At 45.5% G+C, this 19,038-nt stretch overlaps 1 protein-coding gene across 1 annotated transcript; it reads right to left on the reverse strand.

Moving 5' to 3' along the window:
* Positions 1-1,233: 1,233 nt before the first annotated feature.
* LOC123110135 (G-type lectin S-receptor-like serine/threonine-protein kinase At2g19130) lies at positions 1,234-6,498 on the reverse strand. The gene is made up of 2 exons (XM_044530586.1): positions 6,234-6,498; positions 1,234-5,139 (listed from the first exon to the last, which is right to left on the reverse strand). The coding sequence occupies exon 2, from the start codon at positions 3,892-3,894 to the stop codon at positions 1,366-1,368; it is 2,529 nt and encodes an 842-aa protein (XP_044386521.1). The 5' UTR covers positions 3,895-5,139; positions 6,234-6,498; the 3' UTR covers positions 1,234-1,365.
* Between the last annotated feature and the right edge of the window lie 12,540 nt (positions 6,499-19,038).

Consider the following 19,038-nt stretch of genomic DNA (forward strand, 5'->3'; position numbering starts at 1 on the left):
ATCTCGATGCTAGCAAAACCGACTGCCTACGTCAGTAAATCAGTTCAGAATGGACAGTTTCAAAGGCGAGCTCGGCGGCTGCAGCATCAGGGAACCCTACTTAGATCCAGTGGAGTCTGCATAAGCATCAGCAAGTGGGCTGGGATACAAAACTACTGCCGGTTCACCTTTTCATTTCCATCCCATTTCCAGATTTCAGGAGTAGATCGGCAGCACCATCACCAGGATCAGGCTCTTTGTGATACTTCCACGGGCATGGCATTCTGGTATGCCATCACCTTGACATTTCCCTGAAAAAGATCTTGCTTGGCCATCATCACCTGGACTAAGTTCAACTTCTGTGCCTTGTACATTTTCAAATATTTTGCAGCATGACCTCTTGACTTGGTACAGTCTGAGGAAGCGGCTTCCTCGTTCAACTCAATAGATAATAAATGTATCTTGAGAATCGCAGAAAATGAGATTGAAGAGATAACAACCAAACAGGAAATGAGAAGTACATCTAGAAAACCTGCTTATTAAGAGCAAAAAAGTTGGCATCATGGTCACAGTGCCTGAAATAAATAAATACGATACGGATGAGAACATATATAAAAGGCCGTAATTATTGCGAAAAAGATGATATGCAGACGAAAGTTCTACCTTATGAGAAAAACAATTAACATTGCAAGTTCATGAAGTAGAGAGGATTTATAGATACTTTATTTTTTAACTCATCAGTTTGTATGCAAAGGGATGTCCTCTATATTTACATAAATCAGAATTTTCTGCACTCATATCTGGAAGGAGTATTTATATATATGTGCGTTGGGGGGGGGGGGGGGGGGGTCGGTTCAGCTGGCAGCCCACAAAGGACAAGCACAACATTGAAATCCAAGATGCCATGATTGGCTCAACAAGGATTGTACAAATCGCACAGAAATATGAAAATATCGGGCAATTATACAGCGGATGAGGTCTCTTGATCATATCCACCCACAGCTTTCAGGTATGTTTGAGAATACCTACTCGCGGAACTGCAGAAACTGCTGCAGTTTAATTAGGTACAATTTAAAAACAATTATTTAACCCATAGCTAGCATCTTGTCTAAGTATGCCAATAGTAACCTATTCCTGCACTGCAACTAGAAGTTCTAAAGTTCCCACCCTGGCTCTGAAAAGAACAAACCATGCACAGATTTCTATCTCTGCCATATTTTGCTACAATGATTATTTACCATATAAAATTGGCGTTAAAACACCTAAATAAGAGACATCCAATTAGCAACTGCAAGCTTGCCTTCCTTTATTCCTTCCTCTCCACAATACAACTTTAAGAAAATTGCTGAAATAACAAAGACTACTAATATCGACTACGAATTATTATTACATTAAAGTTGGAGCACCAGATTGTTCCGTTACAGCTGCAAGCAATCTTGGCATTGGGGGCACATCAATCTCCTGTTGACCCTCGAGAACCCGGACCACTTCACCCATTGTCGGCCGATCCAACTCATTATCTTGGATGCACCAACCTGCAACTTTGCAAACCCTTTCAGCCTCTTCCAAGTTGAAGTCACCATGTAACTGTGGATCCACCAAATTCTTCAAATCTCCGCCGTGAAGCTTGCTGATGGCTTGAACAGGGAAATATATAACATTCTGGTTACTGCTGCTGCTAGTGTTGTATGATTCTTCAGACGAGGAATTCCTCCTTCCAGATATGACTTCCAACAGAACCATGCCGAAGCCGTAAACGTCAACTTTCGGTGTGATTGCCACTCCGGTAAGCCACTCTGGGGCAAGATAACCTGCAGTTCCTCTGAATGAAGTCAGAATTCTGCTGAAATCCCTTCCTACAAATGCTGCCAGCCCAAAGTCTGCAACTTTAGGAACAAATGATGCATCCAGAAGTATGTTCTCCGGCTTAATATCGCAGTGTATGATGCACTCACGACAACTCTGATGCAAGTATGATAATCCTCTAGCAACTCCTAGGGTTATCTGATACCTGGTGTTCCAACTTAGGACGGCAGCATCAACACTGCTCTTCTTAAACAGATGACCATCAAGAGACCCATTAAACATGTGTTCATACACAAGTAATCTTTGGTTGCCTTCGCAGCAGAAACCAATCAATTTGACTAGGTTTATATGCTGGATCAGTCCAATTGAGCTCACCTCAGCCCTGAATTGCTTCTCTCCTTGGCGGTCACCATCAAGCTTTTTCACTGCTATAGTAATCGTTGAGTCACTTAACATTCCCTTGTATACAGAACCAAAACCACCACCTCCAAGCTTTTCTGAGAAGTTTTTAGTGGCACTAACTAAGTCAGTGTATCTGAAGGCTATAATTCCACCAGCACTACCTTGATTGCCGTATAAAGGCAAACCACACCACTTGAATTTGTTCCTCCAAATCAGTAACAACAGCATGAGCATCAGTAACCCAAAACCAATAATACTTGCAGCAGTAACAACTCCGACTTTTGGTTTTCTTTTATTTTTTCTGGAACTTGGCATCAAATCTTTGGCGGCAAGGCGAAGGTAAAGAACATCTTCAGAATTATTATCAATGCCATCATTCAGATTTACACTAAACAATTCCCCGTGCCAGACAGAGCATCTGCTATTGCTATAGGAATAAGCAGTGCAGGAGCAGGAACCGAGACAAGCTTCTTCACATTTGCTCTGAGTGGTAGCAACATCTATTATTTGCGGGTTGTAGGGCAATTGAACTTGAGCAATGGGGTGGAACATGTCTGATGAACTTGTCATGTTTTTGTTGTTACCACTAGTGCTGCAATGTAACGGTGTGTTTCTGATGCATCCTCCTGTTCGATCCTCAAACTCCCAATCCTGCGGTGACTTATGGGAGAAGCTCTCCATACAGTCACAGGATGGATGTGCAATGCCATTGCAGACCGTGAAAGGTCCGCATGTAGCAGGCGGACTGCAAGGATCTGCAGGCTCGGAATATATGGTTTGCCAAGACTGGTTGGCTTGTGACCAAATATTCAGCTTGACCTGACCAGAGATGTCTAGCAAGACAAACATGGAAGTTGATGATTCATCCAGTAAAGTGTATGTGTAGTACTCCTCTTGGTTGTTATCGACATATATTGGATTAATCAAACCTTTGGTCCGAGGATTCAAATCTAGTAATGACTTGAGTGTTGGTATCAAAGATGATGATCCTGTGGTTGCATAAGTCAGATACTTTACCAGGGGGTTGTTGCGGCGCATGAGGACAATCCCGCTGGTGTCTTTTAGTTCAATGATGTACGAGCCAAAACCCGGATCAATGAGACTCTTTTTTGATATGTACTGGTGACTGAAACCAGTGACCTTGTTGCGGCCCAACTTGGCGCCAGGAAGCCCGATATCTGTTGGGTAGTCGAAGCTCTGCCACAACATCTCTTGGCTATTTACGAGTAGGGCAAGGTTTCCACTGTTCAAGAGAACAATGGAGCTAGAGGTGGTGGTGTTTATGCTACTGGTTTTCCTATTGACAATGTGAGTGGACCAAACAACGGATTCAGTTTTGGCAGCATGGTTTACGATGACAAGATTGCCATCGCTTGATATCTTGAGCTGTGTTAGGTTGACACTAGGGTTGGTGATGGGCTGATCCCTATTAGCAACCCACACGATAGTGAAAACTGGGATCTTGTTGAACCATATGCCAAGGTACCAGCTGGAGCTGGGGGAGGTGGCATTGTACGGCGACTTACTGATGTTGCTTGCTGCTGGCTGGAAGAAGCCGAGGGCGAACTTGCCGTTTCTTGAGACGAGCTTGCCACCGACGGCGAGCGCTTGGCCTGCCGTGAGAGAGTCTTCATATGCAGCTGCAGAGAAGCACCAAAGAGGAGTGTACAAGAGGAGAAGCCGGAGTAGTATGTAGAGGGGAGGCATGCTGAACAAGAGTGAATAATTTAGAGAGGAAGAGTGGATGTATATATAGAATGGAAGGCCAAGTGTTCAGCTGGCTGAAGCTGACGGGGAAGTCCACTTGGGGTCAATTAAGTTCACATTGGGACACAATTGCCATAAAAACAATGCAGTGCTACCATAATTGCAAGGCAGGACTTTCAATGGACCATGGTCAGGTCAATCATGAGGCCTCCATCAAGCTCACTATTCACCAATCAGTGAGCTTCAAACCAGAAATTATACCTCACATGTTAGAGAGATATCTTCGAATATAACCTTTCTAAACCTGCAAAATATTTGCTTCAATGCATGGTCGAGCATTAAAAATGTAAATTCAAGGCATAGCAAGTTAGCAAAAGACCAATAAAAGCACCCCCCCCCCTAAAAAGCGCCACCACAGAAATACAACAATGTTGAGCTGAACTCGGCAAACTTAAAACACAAAAAAGAGAGCTAGAGAAAGAGCACAAATTAACCAAAAGGGGTGGTGCTAGTGCCAATATCAGACTCACATCTTCAGTACTGAAATTCAACTAAGCTTAGACAAGCTTGGGGACCGTCCCAGGCTAGCAGAATAGGATAAGTGTACCTTAGCTTGTCTACGAGGACTTAGCATGGTCATTGGTCAAGTCAATCACGAGGACTTAGCATGGTCATTGGTCAAGTCAATCACGAGGCTTCCAGCAAGCTTACCTCACCAACCCTCATGGCAATGGCTTCAATGAGCATGACAGGCTGGCATAATAGGGGAAATGGCAACACCCAGAACAGCAAGTAATAGAACTCTGTTTTTGAGAGATAGAAAAAAAATCATCAATAATGGTAGACGTAATTTGGCAATGTCGGTAAATCATAAATAAGTAACAGCGAGGGAGCTTCCTTCTATACCTCCTACGACTGCAAGTATATGTGTCAAGAACCCTCATGGCATGCTATTTGTCAAAAGGTCAGCCAGCAAGGCATTAACCTAAACCAGAAAAAAATACCTCACTTACACGAGAGTTATATGCTACAAATACAAATTCCACATACGTACAAAAGCTCCCTCGAAAGAGAAACAGAAATACAACAAATGCTGTAAACCAGAGTTGGCAAACTTAAAGCACATATGAGCTACAGAAGTTTCAGAGTGAAGCCTTCTCTAGTTCAACCCATGTTAGACTGGCTGCTTCATCCTTTTGTTTGAGCCCCCTTGTTTAACCCCCTTATCTTTTCTTTTCTTTTCACCTGCGGGCATGTAAATCATGTAAACCTTTTTTATCTATATAAAAAATCACACTGGTAGGGGCTTCCCCTGTGGTATTTCAGTCAAAAAAAAAGGGAACGGTGGTAGTAGTGGCAATATCGAGTGCCAGGCCCATCTCTTCAGGACTGATATTTAACCTCTTCCTAGACAAGGTAGCTATGACACCATCCTAGGATCAATGGACCATGTTCCAACCCAGATATCAGATTCATCTATCCCTCTCATTACGTCGATCACATGCCTACTGTGAAGGCAGTTAATTCTCCCTCTCAGTGAACTTGAAAGTGCGGATGGCTAATCTACAAAATGTAAGAAGAAAGCACCTAGCAGGCAAGCATTTTTTTTTACAGAACGGCCATGTTCAGGATAAAGGAAATGTACAAGCTTTTTTATACTAGCTCGATATCTAAAAGCAGAGCACCCATACAATAGGCTGCCTCCTCTTTTATATAGGCAGAACAGAAAAAGTGACAACACATGGAAAAGCAAGTAACGTACAGATCTTTTTTAGAGAAGAAAAATAAATCAACAATCTAAAGTGCAACAGAGGCAGCTCCCATTACTCCACGGGGATTATTAGACTATCTGCAGTAAGCCAATAACATTAGAAGGCTTCAGATGCATACGGTGTCAAGTAGCAGAGCGTATGCCCGCATTTCCTGACATATGGCGACGGATCCCTGGCACATTGCTTTACAACCACTAGCACGAGTGGAGCAGCAATGCGCAATCTGATACCGGCCATCGCTAATGGGTTTACGTCTGATAGAAATCCTTGTGGAATATGCTAATGGAAAAGAGAGCTTCATTTTGGCACCCGCGGCGATAGCGAGGAAATTTTCTACTGTCACTCCCAAGAGCACATGCCGGTTACTTGCAGAAATACTAGCATCTTTGTAACACATGTCCAGTACATGAAGAAATACTAGCATTCTTCAAAATTCAACTGGTTGTCCAAGATTCAGACTTCTGCAGTAGCATGAGCGTATGAATCTAGCTTGAAGCAGCAGTAATTCTGATGTGGTTGGACTAACTCTGCCACGGCATGTGAGACGAGAGGAGGGGAGAAGCGAACCTGCGGAGGAGAAGGTGGTCGATGAGAGAGGCGCTGGAGCTTGCCGGAGTCGAAGCGGGAGCTGAGGCGGGTCGGGGTCGTCGTAGCGGTGGGGTGCGCGTCGCTCCCCATCCGCCCCGCCACGCACGGCGCCCGCCTGCAGGCGGAACATCGCTCGCCGGCATACTCTCTCCGGCCGCCGCGGCGAGGCTGGGAGGCAACGGCGGAGGGGTGGGAGACGAGAGAGACGGACGGGGCGATCATGAATGGGCCCGCAATGAGAGGGCCTGCTGTACTGGGCCTTCCGTGGGCCACCCCGGCGACTGCCTAAAAAAGGCCAATAAAAAAAGTGCTCAGATGTATAAAAACACAAATTGTCTGAAAAAGTATTTCCAAAACAATTTTTGCTCAAAAAGTCCTTTCAAAAAACAAATTTAAATGTTTAAAAATGTTTTATTTTTTTTAAATGTTCACAAGATGTATCTATAGTTTCTAAAAAAATCCAAAATTCATATACACAAGGAGAACCAGAAAAAGTACTTTGAGTTTGGATTTTAATGACATTCACAAGGAAAAACAAAAAAAAGTAGGATGCTGGGAGCATGGGAACATTTAAGGGGTGCGAGCACCTACGTCCGACGTCGGCGGTCTCTACATTCCTCCAATTTCTTCTTCCCCATCCCACTCTCGCCCTGGATTCCATCGCGCTATTGTAGAGCAGATGACTCGTTCGTTTATGCGATTCAAAAAAATGTATGTGAACTTTTGGATAGATATACAATGTAAAACAAATATGGCGCCGTCATCACTAGCATCCGGACCTCGCCACGTGTCACCTTGCCTGGGCGCTATCGTGGTACTAAGACTGACAGTAGAATAGGGGGTAGGTATGGAGAGGTAAGATCCTAGTTATGGAGTAGTTGTATACGCAAGGGTTTTACGAGTTCAGGCCCTTCTCAGAGGAAGTAACAGCCCTACATCTCGAAGCCCGGAGGCAGTTGACTGGATTATATGCGTATGAGTTACAGAGGTGCGAACCCTTCTGCCTGTGGAGGGGGTGGCTTATATAGAGTGCGCCAGGACCCCAGCCAGCCCACGTAGCGGAGGGTTTAAAGTACATTAAGGCTTGGCGTTACTGGAAACGCCTTACATAAAGTGTCATCATGGCCATAAAGACTACTTAATTACAGACCGTTTGGATACAGAGTGGCTCTTGAACTCCTGGTGGTCGAGTGAGTCTTCATGGTCGAGTGTCTTCGAGTCTATCGAGTGGAATCCTTCCAGGTCGACTGGAAGGCAGTTTCTTCTAAAGATGTCCTTGGGGAGGGTACCTTTGACAGGTCCATGACCCTACCCTAGGTACATGACTTCATCATTAGCCCCCAAATGGATCGAGGTTTGAGTGAGCAAGGAGTTGATAATCTTCCCGACCTGTTTTTTGGTGTTGTGAGTGTGTCTTACTCTGCATCAATGACTTTTTAGTGATGGCGTCAACTTCTCTTTCAGTCGCCTTGATCCATTCCTTATATCTGTCGAGTGAACTTTATGAACTTGGAGATTTCCGAGCGACGGATCGTAGGAAATCTTCCGTCTGACAAGTTGCTCTGCTGTTAGCGGATTTAGTGGGATCCGAATTTCGGGAAGCGCACGAAGCGGAGAAGGCCGCGGTACTCGAACAGGATAAGGCAGAGATGCCTCGATCTCCGCGCTACCTTTTTCGCCACGTATCGCTCGCGCGACTGTTGCGGGATTTGACAGGATTGCTCGGGCCTACTAGTCAGCCACTCGGAAGCGACTCCATATAAGGCGCCAGGCGGGGGTTTTTTGAACAGTGCGCCCTCATTTTCCCCTCCCCCGTCTTCAGATTCATCTGCTGTGCTCGCTACTTGCTCAGCGCCGCTGCTCCGTGCCTGCCTCGTCGGCGACAATGGTGAAGGAGAAGACGTCGGCTTTGGAGCGGGCGAAGAAGGCGACGGCGAAGGCGAAGGGGAGAGCGACCAGTCGGGGTGGATCCTCGTCGCGATCTAGCCTGCCGCAAGGTTGGATCTAAGGGGATTGGATCCGCTCGACCATCACCCAAAAGGATCTCGACGACCTGGCCAATGAAGGGCTGATCTCCCACGGGTCAGCAAGGCTTCCGGGGACGGAGTGGCAGCCGCAGCCTCAGGAGGGTGAGTGTGTCCTCTTAGCCACCCATATCGATCGCGGGTTTTCTCTGCCTCCGAATCTTTTCTTTCGGGGGTTTCTGAATTTCTTTGGGGCACAACTTCATCCCTTCACACCCAACTCCATTGCCTATCTCGCCGCTTTCGTGTCTTTGTGCAAAAACTTCTTGGGTTGCCGGCCGCACTGGGGCCTCTTCAAACACATATTCACTTGTCGCTCTCAGACGGTGAAAAAGGCTAATCCGAATGACGAGAGAACTCAAGTAATCCAGATGTGTGGGGGTCTTGGGGTCCAGATGAGGAGTAAGAGTGCTTTTCCAGCCATGACCCTTCCCGAGTCAGTTAGAGGGTGGCAGTCGACCTGGTTCTACTGCTAAGACCAGTCGACGCCAGGGCAGTCGATTGGGCTCCCTCCTTTCTCCATGAGTTGAGTGAACAAGCCGTCCTCCCTGAAGGTGCTTCCGGAGGAGAAGGCTCAGGTTAAAATGTTGATGGAGCGTGTAGTCCAGCTCATTCGCGACGGGGTCACTGGTATGGACCTTCTGGAGGTTTTCCTTCGACGGCGCATTCAGCCACTCCAATACCGAGGCCACCCGATGTGGTTGTACTCTAGTACCGCAGACACCACTCGGGTCCACCCAGAGGAGGTCGACGACGCCACACTAGAGAGGTGGATGACTGCCATCACAGGGAACAAAGATAACCCTCATGGAGCTAGGAGGATCCCACCACTCGACCAGTCTTATGAACCAGACAAGGTATGACCACTTATCTCCGACTGTGATCCTATTTTGTTCATTCTGTTTTGCTGCAACTCAGTCGATTGACTTTTGTCTTGTTTTGTTGTCTTTCAGATCACTACTGAGTTGTATTCGATGCCCAACGAGGCGCAAGCACAGACCGAGGAGGAGGAAGGAAGTGGAGGCGAGAGCCAGGAGGAGTGGGAATCGGATGGTGATGAGGGTGATGAAGATGCTAGCTCTGATGAGGAAGAGGAGGAGGAAGAGGAGGAGGAAGTCGCACCTCCCCGCACTGAAAGGAGAACCAAGATCGTCCATGACCCTGCAATCGAGCGCGGCAAGGGGGTAGCGTCTGTTGTGCAATCGACCAAACGTCCTCGGACGACCTCTCCGGCGCCGACTGAGAAGGCGTCGAAGCAACTCCGAGCGGCGTCGTCAAAACCGACGAAGGCCCTGCCAAAGATGAGGATGGCGATTCCCACTATTTTCGGGTAATGGCATAACTTGTGTCTTCTTGTTTCACATGGATTTACTCTTGGTCGATTCGTTCGCTGACCGACTGATTTCTGGAACTGCAGTGCTACTACTTCTAAGACCTCGACCAGACCTGAAGATCAAGAAATGGAGGATGCTGTCACTTCCAACCCTGGTATGACCTTCGTAGTTTCGTTTTCAGTCGATAGGATCTTCATTTTTAACTTTGAATCTTTTCTGCAGCTCCACCTAATATCATCATTGATCTTCCTGATGATGATGAGGAGGAACCACTGAGGCAGAGGAGGAATAGGAGGGCGTCTGCTGGCAACACAGCTCAGGTCGTATCAGCACCTGAGACGTTGATTCCGGAGGGGGACAACGTCACTCGGGCTACCGTATCCTTTGCAGTGCCGCTGACGAGTGCTCGCCCTTCGTCGTTGAGTGCTGATCCGCCTTCCCTTTTCTCCACCCATCACGTCACAGAGGACCAAGCAAGTGCTGCTAAGGGAGCCATACGCCAGGCGGGGATCATGATGGAGCAAGTGAAGGCGATCCGAGATGCTAGTCAAGCAGCTTATGACGCCAGTTCTGCCCTTCAGAGCAATGTTCAGGTTAGTCGATCACCGCCTGTTCTGTTAGGATATGATACCTGAAAACTTTTCTGAAAATCTTAGTATCTGTCGTACACCCACTGGGTGTGTTGATTGAATATCTGGATTGGTGGGGGCACCCGAGTGCACCCACTGGGTGTAGTCCCCAAGGCTATGGTGGACTGCTGGCGGTCGACCATAGTCTTTATGTCCTGAACTTTTTTCTCGTTACTTTCTTTATTCGATTTGGTCGAATGGAATCATGGAACCGGTGGGGGCACGCTGAGTGCACCCACTGGGTGTAGTCCTCGAGACCGTGGTCGACTGCTGGCAGTCGACTACGATCTGAAGAACACCTTTTTTTGGAAACTGTGGCTAACTGTTGTGGTTAGCCTTTTTGTCTTTTTTGGTCGACTGATCGACTCTAGCTGATAGAACTAGTGGGGGCACGCTGAGTGCACCCACTGGGTATAGTCCCCGAGACTACAGTTGAATGTTTAGATTCGGCTGTAGTCTTAGAAATACTACGATTCTTCTCTTAGTCACTCGGAAGTGACCTATCTTTGACGTCTGGCGATTGATCCTTCGCAGAAATCTTGCGAGCTTGTAGCTCGTTATACTGAGTTGGAGAACAAGCATATCCAGCTCGAACTTGATCTGAAGCTTGTCCAGGAGAACTTCACGAAGGCGAAGGAGGAGGCAAAAGGTATGTTTGGTGAGAACCTTGACGACTGCCTTTGTTTCTTGTCCACTCCCGAGTCTGATCTCACTGTGATTTTGCAGATAAACTGAGGGATTCTCTAAAGAAGAAGGATCTTGACCTTGCTGATGCGCAGAAAGCAGCTTCGGAGAAGACCAAACTTGCAGAAGAAAAGCTGGCTTCAATCAGCAAACTTGAAGAGGAGAATACCAGTCTGAAAGCTGCTCTTGACGTGGACAACAAAGAGGTCAGTCGACTGAAGAATGACAAAATAGCCCTGAGTGACAAGGCCAGCAAATTGGCGGGAAAGAAGAATGATCTGGAGGCTTATCTGGAAGGACTCGCCAAGAAGCTATTCCTCATGCTTGAAGGTAACCCCTTGTATCCGACAGGCTTTTAATTATGGACTTACCACCAAACTGCTGCCTTGTCTTTGGGTTGTGTCTACAGAGTTCTGCCAGAATTTTGAGGAAGAGACTGGTCGACTGGAGACGAGCCTAGATCCCATCAACTCTCCTGTGAAGGATGAAGCCGCCATGAACGTGCTCCGACTCGAGTCTCGCGTAATGGTGTGTCCGAACGTCGTAATCGTACTCGCAACACACGCCACCCGGAACACCACAGCGTAATGGTGTGTCCGAACGTCGTAATCGTACTTTACTAGATATGGTGCGATCTATGATGTCTCTTACTGATTTACCGCTATCATTTTGGGGATATGCTTTAGAGACGGCCGCATTCACGTTAAATAGGGCACCATCAAAATCCGTTGAGACGACGCCTTATGAACTGTGGTTTGGCAAGAAACCAAAGTTGTCGTTTCTTAAAGTTTGGGGCTGCGATGCTTATGTGAAAAAGCTTCAACCTGATAAGCTCGAACCCAAATCGGAGAAATGTGTCTTCATAGGATACCCAAAGGAAACTGTTGGGTACACCTTCTATCACAGATCCGAAGGCAAAACATTCGTTGCTAAGAATGGATCATTTCTAGAGAAGGAGTTTCTCTCGAAAGAAGTGAGTGGGAGGAAAGTAGAACTTGACGAGGTAACTGTACCTGCTCCCTTACTGGAAAGTAGTTCATCACAGAAAACTGTTTCAGTGACACCTACACCAGTTAGTGAGGAAGCCAATGATAATGATCATGAAACTTCAGATCAAGATACTACTGAACCGCGTAGATCAACCAGAGTAAGGTCCGCACCAGAGTGGTACGGTAATCCTGTTCTGGAGGTCATGCTATTAGATCATGATGAACCTACGAACTATGAAGAAGCGATGGTGAGCCCAGATTCCGTAAAGTGGCTTGAAGCCATGAAATCTGAGATGGGATCCATGTATGAGAACAAAGTATGGACTTTGGTTGACTTGCCCGATGATCGGCAAGCAATTGAGAATAAATGGATTTTTAAGAAGAAGACTGACGCTGATGGTAATGTTACTGTCTACAAAGCTCGACTTGTTGCAAAAGGTTTTCGGCAAGTTCAAGGAATTGACTACGATGAGACCTTCTCACCCGTAGCGATGCTTAAGTCCGTCCGAATCATGTTAGCAATTGCCGCATTTTATGATTATGAAATTTGGCAAATGGATGTCAAAACTGCATTCCTGAATGGATTTCTGGAAGAAGAGTTGTATATGATGCAACCAGAAGGTTTTGTCGATCCAAAGGGAGCTAACAAAGTGTGCAAGCTCCAGCGATCCATTTATGGACTGGTGCAAGCCTCTCGGAGTTGGAATAAACGTTTTGATAGTGTGATCAAAGCATTTGGTTTTATACAGACTTTCGGAGAAGCCTGTATTTACAAGAAAGTGAGTGGGAGCTCTGTAGCATTTCTGATATTATATGTGGATGACATATTACTGATTGGAAACGATATAGAATTTCTGGATAGCATAAAGGGATACTTGAATAAAAGTTTTTCAATGAAAGACCTCGGTGAAGCTGCTTACATATTAGGCATTAAGATCTATAGAGATAGATCAAGACGCTTAATTGGACTTTCACAAAGCACATACCTTGACAAAATTTTGAAGAAGTTCAAAATGGATCAAGCAAAGAAAGGGTTCTTGCCTGTGTTACAAGGTGTGAAATTGAGTAAGACTCAATGCCCGACCACTGCAGAAGATAGAGAGAATATGAAAGATGTTCCCTATGCATCAGCCATAGGCTCTATCATGTATGCAATGCTGTGTACCAGACCTGATGTGTGCCTTGCTATAAGTTTAGCAGGGAGGTACCAAAGTAATCCAGGAATGGATCACTGGACAGCGGTCAAGAACATCCTGAAATACCTGAAAAGGACTAAGGATATGTTTCTCGTATATGGAAGTGACAAAGAGCTCATCGTAAAAGGTTACGTTGATGCAAGCTTTAACACTGATCCGGACGATTCTAAATCGCAAACCGGATACGTGTTTACATTAAACGGTGGAGCTGTCAGTTGGTGCAGTTCTAAACAAAGCGTCGTAGCGGGATCTACATGTGAAGCGGAATACATAGCTGCTTCGGAAGCAGCAAATGAAGGAGTCTGGATGAAGGAGTTCATATCCGATCTAGGTGTCATACCTAGTGCATCGGGTCCAATGAAAATCTTTTGTGACAATACTGGTGCAATTGCCTTGGCAAAGGAATCCAGATTTCACAAAAGGACCAAACACATCAAGAGACGCTTCAACTCCATCCGGGATCTAGTCCAGGTGGGAGACATAGAGATTTGCAAGATACATACGGATCTGAATGTTGCAGACCCGTTGACTAAGCCTCTTCCACGAGCAAAACATGATCAGCACCAAAGCTCCATGGGTGTTAGATTCATTATAGTGTAATCTAGATTATTGACTCTAGTGCAAGTGGGAGACTGAAGGAAATATGCCCTAGAGGCAATAATAAAGTTATTATTTATTTCCTTATAAATCATGATAAATGTTTATTATTCATGCTAGAATTGTATTTATCGGAAACATAATACATGTGTGAATACATAGACAAACAGAGTGTCACTAGTATGCCTCTACTTGACTAGCTCGTTAATCAAAGATGGTTATGTTTCCTAACCATAAACAATGAGTTGTTATTTGATTAACGAGGTCACATCATTAGTAGAATGATCTGATTGACATGACCCATTCCATTAGCTTAGCACCCGATCGTTTAGTATGTTGCTATTGCTTTCTTCATGACTTATACATGTTCCTATGACTATGAGATTATGCAACTCCCGTTTACCGGAGGAACACTTTGGGTACTACCAAACGTCACAACGTAACTGGGTGATTATAAAGGAGTACTACAGGTGTCTCCAATGGTCGATGTTGGGTTGGCATATTTCGAGATTAGGATTTGTCACTCCGATTGTCGGAGAGGTATCTCTGGGCCCTCTCGGTAATACACATCACATAAAGCCTTGCAAGCATTACAACTAATATGTTAGTTGTGAGATGATGTATTACGGAACGAGTAAAGAGACTTGCCGGTAACGAGATTGAACTAGGTATTGGATACCGACGATCGAATCTCGGGCAAGTAACATACCGATGACAAAGGGAACAACGTATGTTGTTATGCGGTCTGACCGATAAAGATCTTCGTAGAATATGTAGGAGCCAATATGGGCATCCAGGTCCTGCTATTGGTTATTGACCAGAGACGTGTCTCGGTCATGTCTGCATTGTTCTCGAACCCGTAGGGTCCGCACGCTTAAAGTTACGATGACAGTTATATTATGAGTTTATGCATTTTGATGTACCGAAGGTTGTTCGGAGTCCCGGATGTGATCACGGACATGACGAGGAGTCTCGAAATGGTCGAGACGTAAAGATTGATATATTGGAAGCCTATATTTGGATATCGGAAGTGTTCCGAGTGAAATCGGGATTTTACCGGATTACCGGGAGGTTACCGGAACCCCCCGGGGAGCCATATGGGCCATCATGGGCCTTAGTGGAAAGGAGAAAGGGGCAGCCCAAGGGGGCTGCGCGCCTCCCCCCTTCCCCTAGTCCTATTAGGACTAGGAGAGGTGGCCGGCCACCCCTCTCCCTCTTTCCCCCTTGGGAATCCTAGTTGGAATAGGATTGGGGGGGGAGTCCTACTCCCGGTAGGAGTAGGACTCCTCCTGCGCCTCTCCCTCTTGGCCGGCGCCCCTCCCCCCTTGGCTCCTTTATATACGGAGGCAGGGGCACCTCTAAACACACAAGTTGACACAAGTTGATCCACGTGATCGATTCCTTAGCCGTGTGCGGTGCCCCCTGCCACCATATTCCTTGATAATACTGTAGCGGAGTTTAGGCGAAGCCCTGCTGCTGTAGTTCATCAAGATCGTCACCACGCCATCGTGCTGACGAAACTCTTCCCCGACACTTTGCTGGATCGGAGTCCGGGGATCGTCATCGAGCTGAACGTGTGCTCGAACTCGGAGGTGCCGTAGTTTCGGTGCTTGATCGGTTGGATCGTGAAGACGTACGACTACTTCCTCTACGTCGTGTCATCGCTTCCGCAGTCGGTCTGCGTTGGGTACGTAGACAACACTCTCCCCTCGTTGCTATGCATCACATGATCCTGTGTGCGCGTAGGAAAATTTTTGAAATTACTACGAAACCCAACAGTGGCATCCGAGCCTAGGTTATTGATGTTGATGTTATATGCACGAGTAGAACACAAGTGAGTTGTGGACGATACAAGTCATACTGCCTACCAGCATGTCATATTTTGGTTCGGCGGTATTGTTGGACGAGACGACCCAGACCAACCTTACGCGTACGCTTACGCGAGACCGGTTCCCTCGACGTGCTTTGCACAGAGATGGCTTGCGGGCGACTGTCTCTCCAACTTTAGTTGAACCAAGTATGGCTACGCCCGGTCCTTGCGAAGGTTAAAACGGAGTCTATTTGACAAACTATCGTTGTGGTTTTGATGCGTAGGTGAGATTGGTTCTTACTTAAGCCCGTAGCAGCCACGTAAAACATTGCAACAACAAAGTAGAGGACGTCTAACTTGTTTTTGCAGGGCATGTTGTGATGTGATATGGTCAAGGCATGATGCTGAATTTTATTGTATGAGATGATCATGTTTTGTAACCAAGTTATCGGCAACTGGCAGGAGCCATATGGTTGTCGCTTTATTGTATGCAATGCAATCGCGATGTAATGCTTAACTTTATTACTAAACGGTAGTGATAGTCGTGAAAGCATAAGATTGGCGAGACGACAAAGATGCTACGATGGAGATCAAGGTGTCGCGCCGGTGACGATGGTGATCATGACGGTGCTTCGGAGATGGAGATCACAAGCACGAGATGATGATGGCCATATCATATCACTTATATTGATTGCATGTGATGTTTATCTTTTTATGCATCTTATCTTGCTTTGATTGACGGTAGCATTATAAGATGATCTCTCATTAAATTATCAAGAAGTGTTCTCCCTGAGTATGCACCGTTGCCAAAGTTCGTCGTGCCCAGACACCACGTGATGATCGGGTGTGATAAGCTCTACGTCCATCTACAATGGGTGCAAGCCAGTTTTTGCACACGCAGAATACTCAGGTTAAACTTGACGAGCCTAGCATATGCAGATATGGCCTCGGAACACGGAGACCGAAAGGTCGAGCGTGAATCATATAGTAGATATGATCAACATAAATGATGTTCACCATTGAAAACTACTCCATCTCACGTGATGATCGGTCATGGTTTAGTTGATTTGGATCACGTAATCACTTAGAAGATTAGAGGGATGTCTATCTAAGTGGGAGTTCTTAAGTAATATGATTAATTGAACTTAAATTTATCATGAACTTAGTACCTGATAGTATCTTGCTTGTTTATGTTGATTGTAGATAGATGGCTCGTGCTATTGTTCCGTTGAATTTTAATGCGTTCCTTGAGAAAGCAAAGTTGAAAGATGATGGTAGCAATTACACGGACTGGGTCCGTAACTTGAGGATTATCCTCATTGCTGCACAGAAGAATTACGTCCTGGAAGCACCGCTGGGTGCCAGGCCTGCTGCTGGAGCAACGCCAGATGTTATGAACGTCTGGCAGAGCAAAGCTGATGACTACTCGATAGTTCAGTGTGCCATGCTTTACGGCTTAGAATCGGGACTTCAACGACGTTTTGAACGTCATGGAGCATATGAGATGTTCCAGGAGTTGAAGTTAATATTTCAAGCAAATGCCCGGATTGAGAGATATGAAGTCTCCAATAAGTTCTATAGCTGCAAGATGGAGGAGAACAGTTCTGTCAGTGAGCATATACTCAAAATGTCTGGGTATAATAATCACTTGATTCAATTGGGAGTTAATCTTCCGGATGATTGCGTCATCGACAGAATTCTCCAATCACTGCCACCAAGCTACAAAAGCTTCGTAATGAACTATAATATGCAAGGGATGAACAAGACTATTCCCGAGCTCTTCGCAATGCTGAAAGCTGCGGAGGTAGAAATCAAGAAGGAGCATCAAGTGTTGATGGTTAACAAGACCACTAGTTTCAAGAAAAAGGGCAAAGGGAAGAAAAAGGGGAACTTCAAGAAGAACGGCAAGCAAGTTGCTGCTCAAGAGAAGAAACCCAAGTCTGGACCTAAGCCTGAAACTGAGTGCTTCTACTGCAAGCAGACTGGTCACTGGAAGCGGAACTGCCCCAAGTATTTGGCGGATAAGAAGGATGGCAAGGTGAACAAAGGTATATGTGATATACATGTTATTGATGTGTACCTTACTAGAGCTCGCAGTAGCACCTGGGTATTTGATACTGGTTCTGTTGCTAATATTTGCAACTCGAAACAGGGACTACAGAATAAGCGGGCACTGGCAAAGGACGAGGTGACGATGCGCGTGGGAAACGGTTCCAAAGTCGATGTGATCGCAGTCGGCACGCTACCTCTACATCTACCTTCGGGATTAATATTAAACCTAAGTAATTGTTATTTGGTGCCAGCGTTGAGCATGAACATTATATCTGGATCTTGTTTAATGCGAGACGGTTATTCATTTAAATCAGAGAATAATGGTTGTTCTATTTATATGAGTAATATCTTTTATGGTCATGCACCCTTGAAGAGTGGTCTATTTTTATTGAATCTCGATAGTAGTAATACACATATTCATAATGTTGAAGCCAAAAGATGCAGAGTTGATAATGAAAGTGCAACTTATTTGTGGCACTGTCGTTTAGGTCATATCGGTATAAAGCGCATGAAGAAACTCCATACCGATGGACTTTTGGAACCACTTGATTATGAATCACTTGGTACTTGCGAACTGTGCCTCATGGGCAAGATGACTAAAACACCGTTCTCCAGTACTATGGAGAGAGCAACAGATTTGTTGGAAATCATACATACCGATGTATGTGGCCCAATGAATATTGAGGCTCGTGGCGGATATCGTTATTTTCTCACCTTCACAGATGATTTAAGCAGATATGGGCATATTTACTTAATGAAACATAAGTCTGAAACATTTGAAAAGTTCAAAGAATTTCAGAGTGAAGTTGAAAATCATCGTAACAAGAAAATAAAGTTTCTACGATCTGATCGTGGAGGAGAATATTTGAGTTACGAGTTTGGTGTACATTTGAAAAACTGTGGAATAGTTTCGCAACACACGCCACCCGGAACACCACAGCGTAATGGTGTGTCCGAACGTCGTAATCGTACTTTACTAGATATGGTGCGATCTATGATGTCTCTTACTGATTTACCGCTATCATTTTGGGGATATGCTTTAGAGACGGCCGCATTCACGTTAAATAGGGCACCATCAAAATCTGTTGAGACGACGCCTTATGAACTGTGGTTTGGCAAGAAACCAAAGTTGTCGTTTCTTAAAGTTTGGGGCTGCGATGCTTATGTGAAAAAGCTTCAACCTGATAAGCTCGAACCCAAATCGGAGAAATGTGTCTTCATAGGATACCCAAAGGAAACTGTTGGGTACACCTTCTATCACAGATCCGAAGGCAAAACATTCGTTGCTAAGAATGGATCATTTCTAGAGAAGGAGTTTCTCTCGAAAGAAGTGAGTGGGAGGAAAGTAGAACTTGACGAGGTAACTGTACCTGCTCCCTTACTGGAAAGTAGTTCATCACAGAAAACTGTTTCAGTGACACCTACACCAGTTAGTGAGGAAGCCAATGATAATGATCATGAAACTTCAG

The sequence above is a fragment of the Triticum aestivum genome, chromosome 5B (assembly GCF_018294505.1).
Source record: "Triticum aestivum cultivar Chinese Spring chromosome 5B, IWGSC CS RefSeq v2.1, whole genome shotgun sequence".
Lineage (NCBI taxonomy): Eukaryota > Viridiplantae > Streptophyta > Magnoliopsida > Poales > Poaceae > Triticum > Triticum aestivum.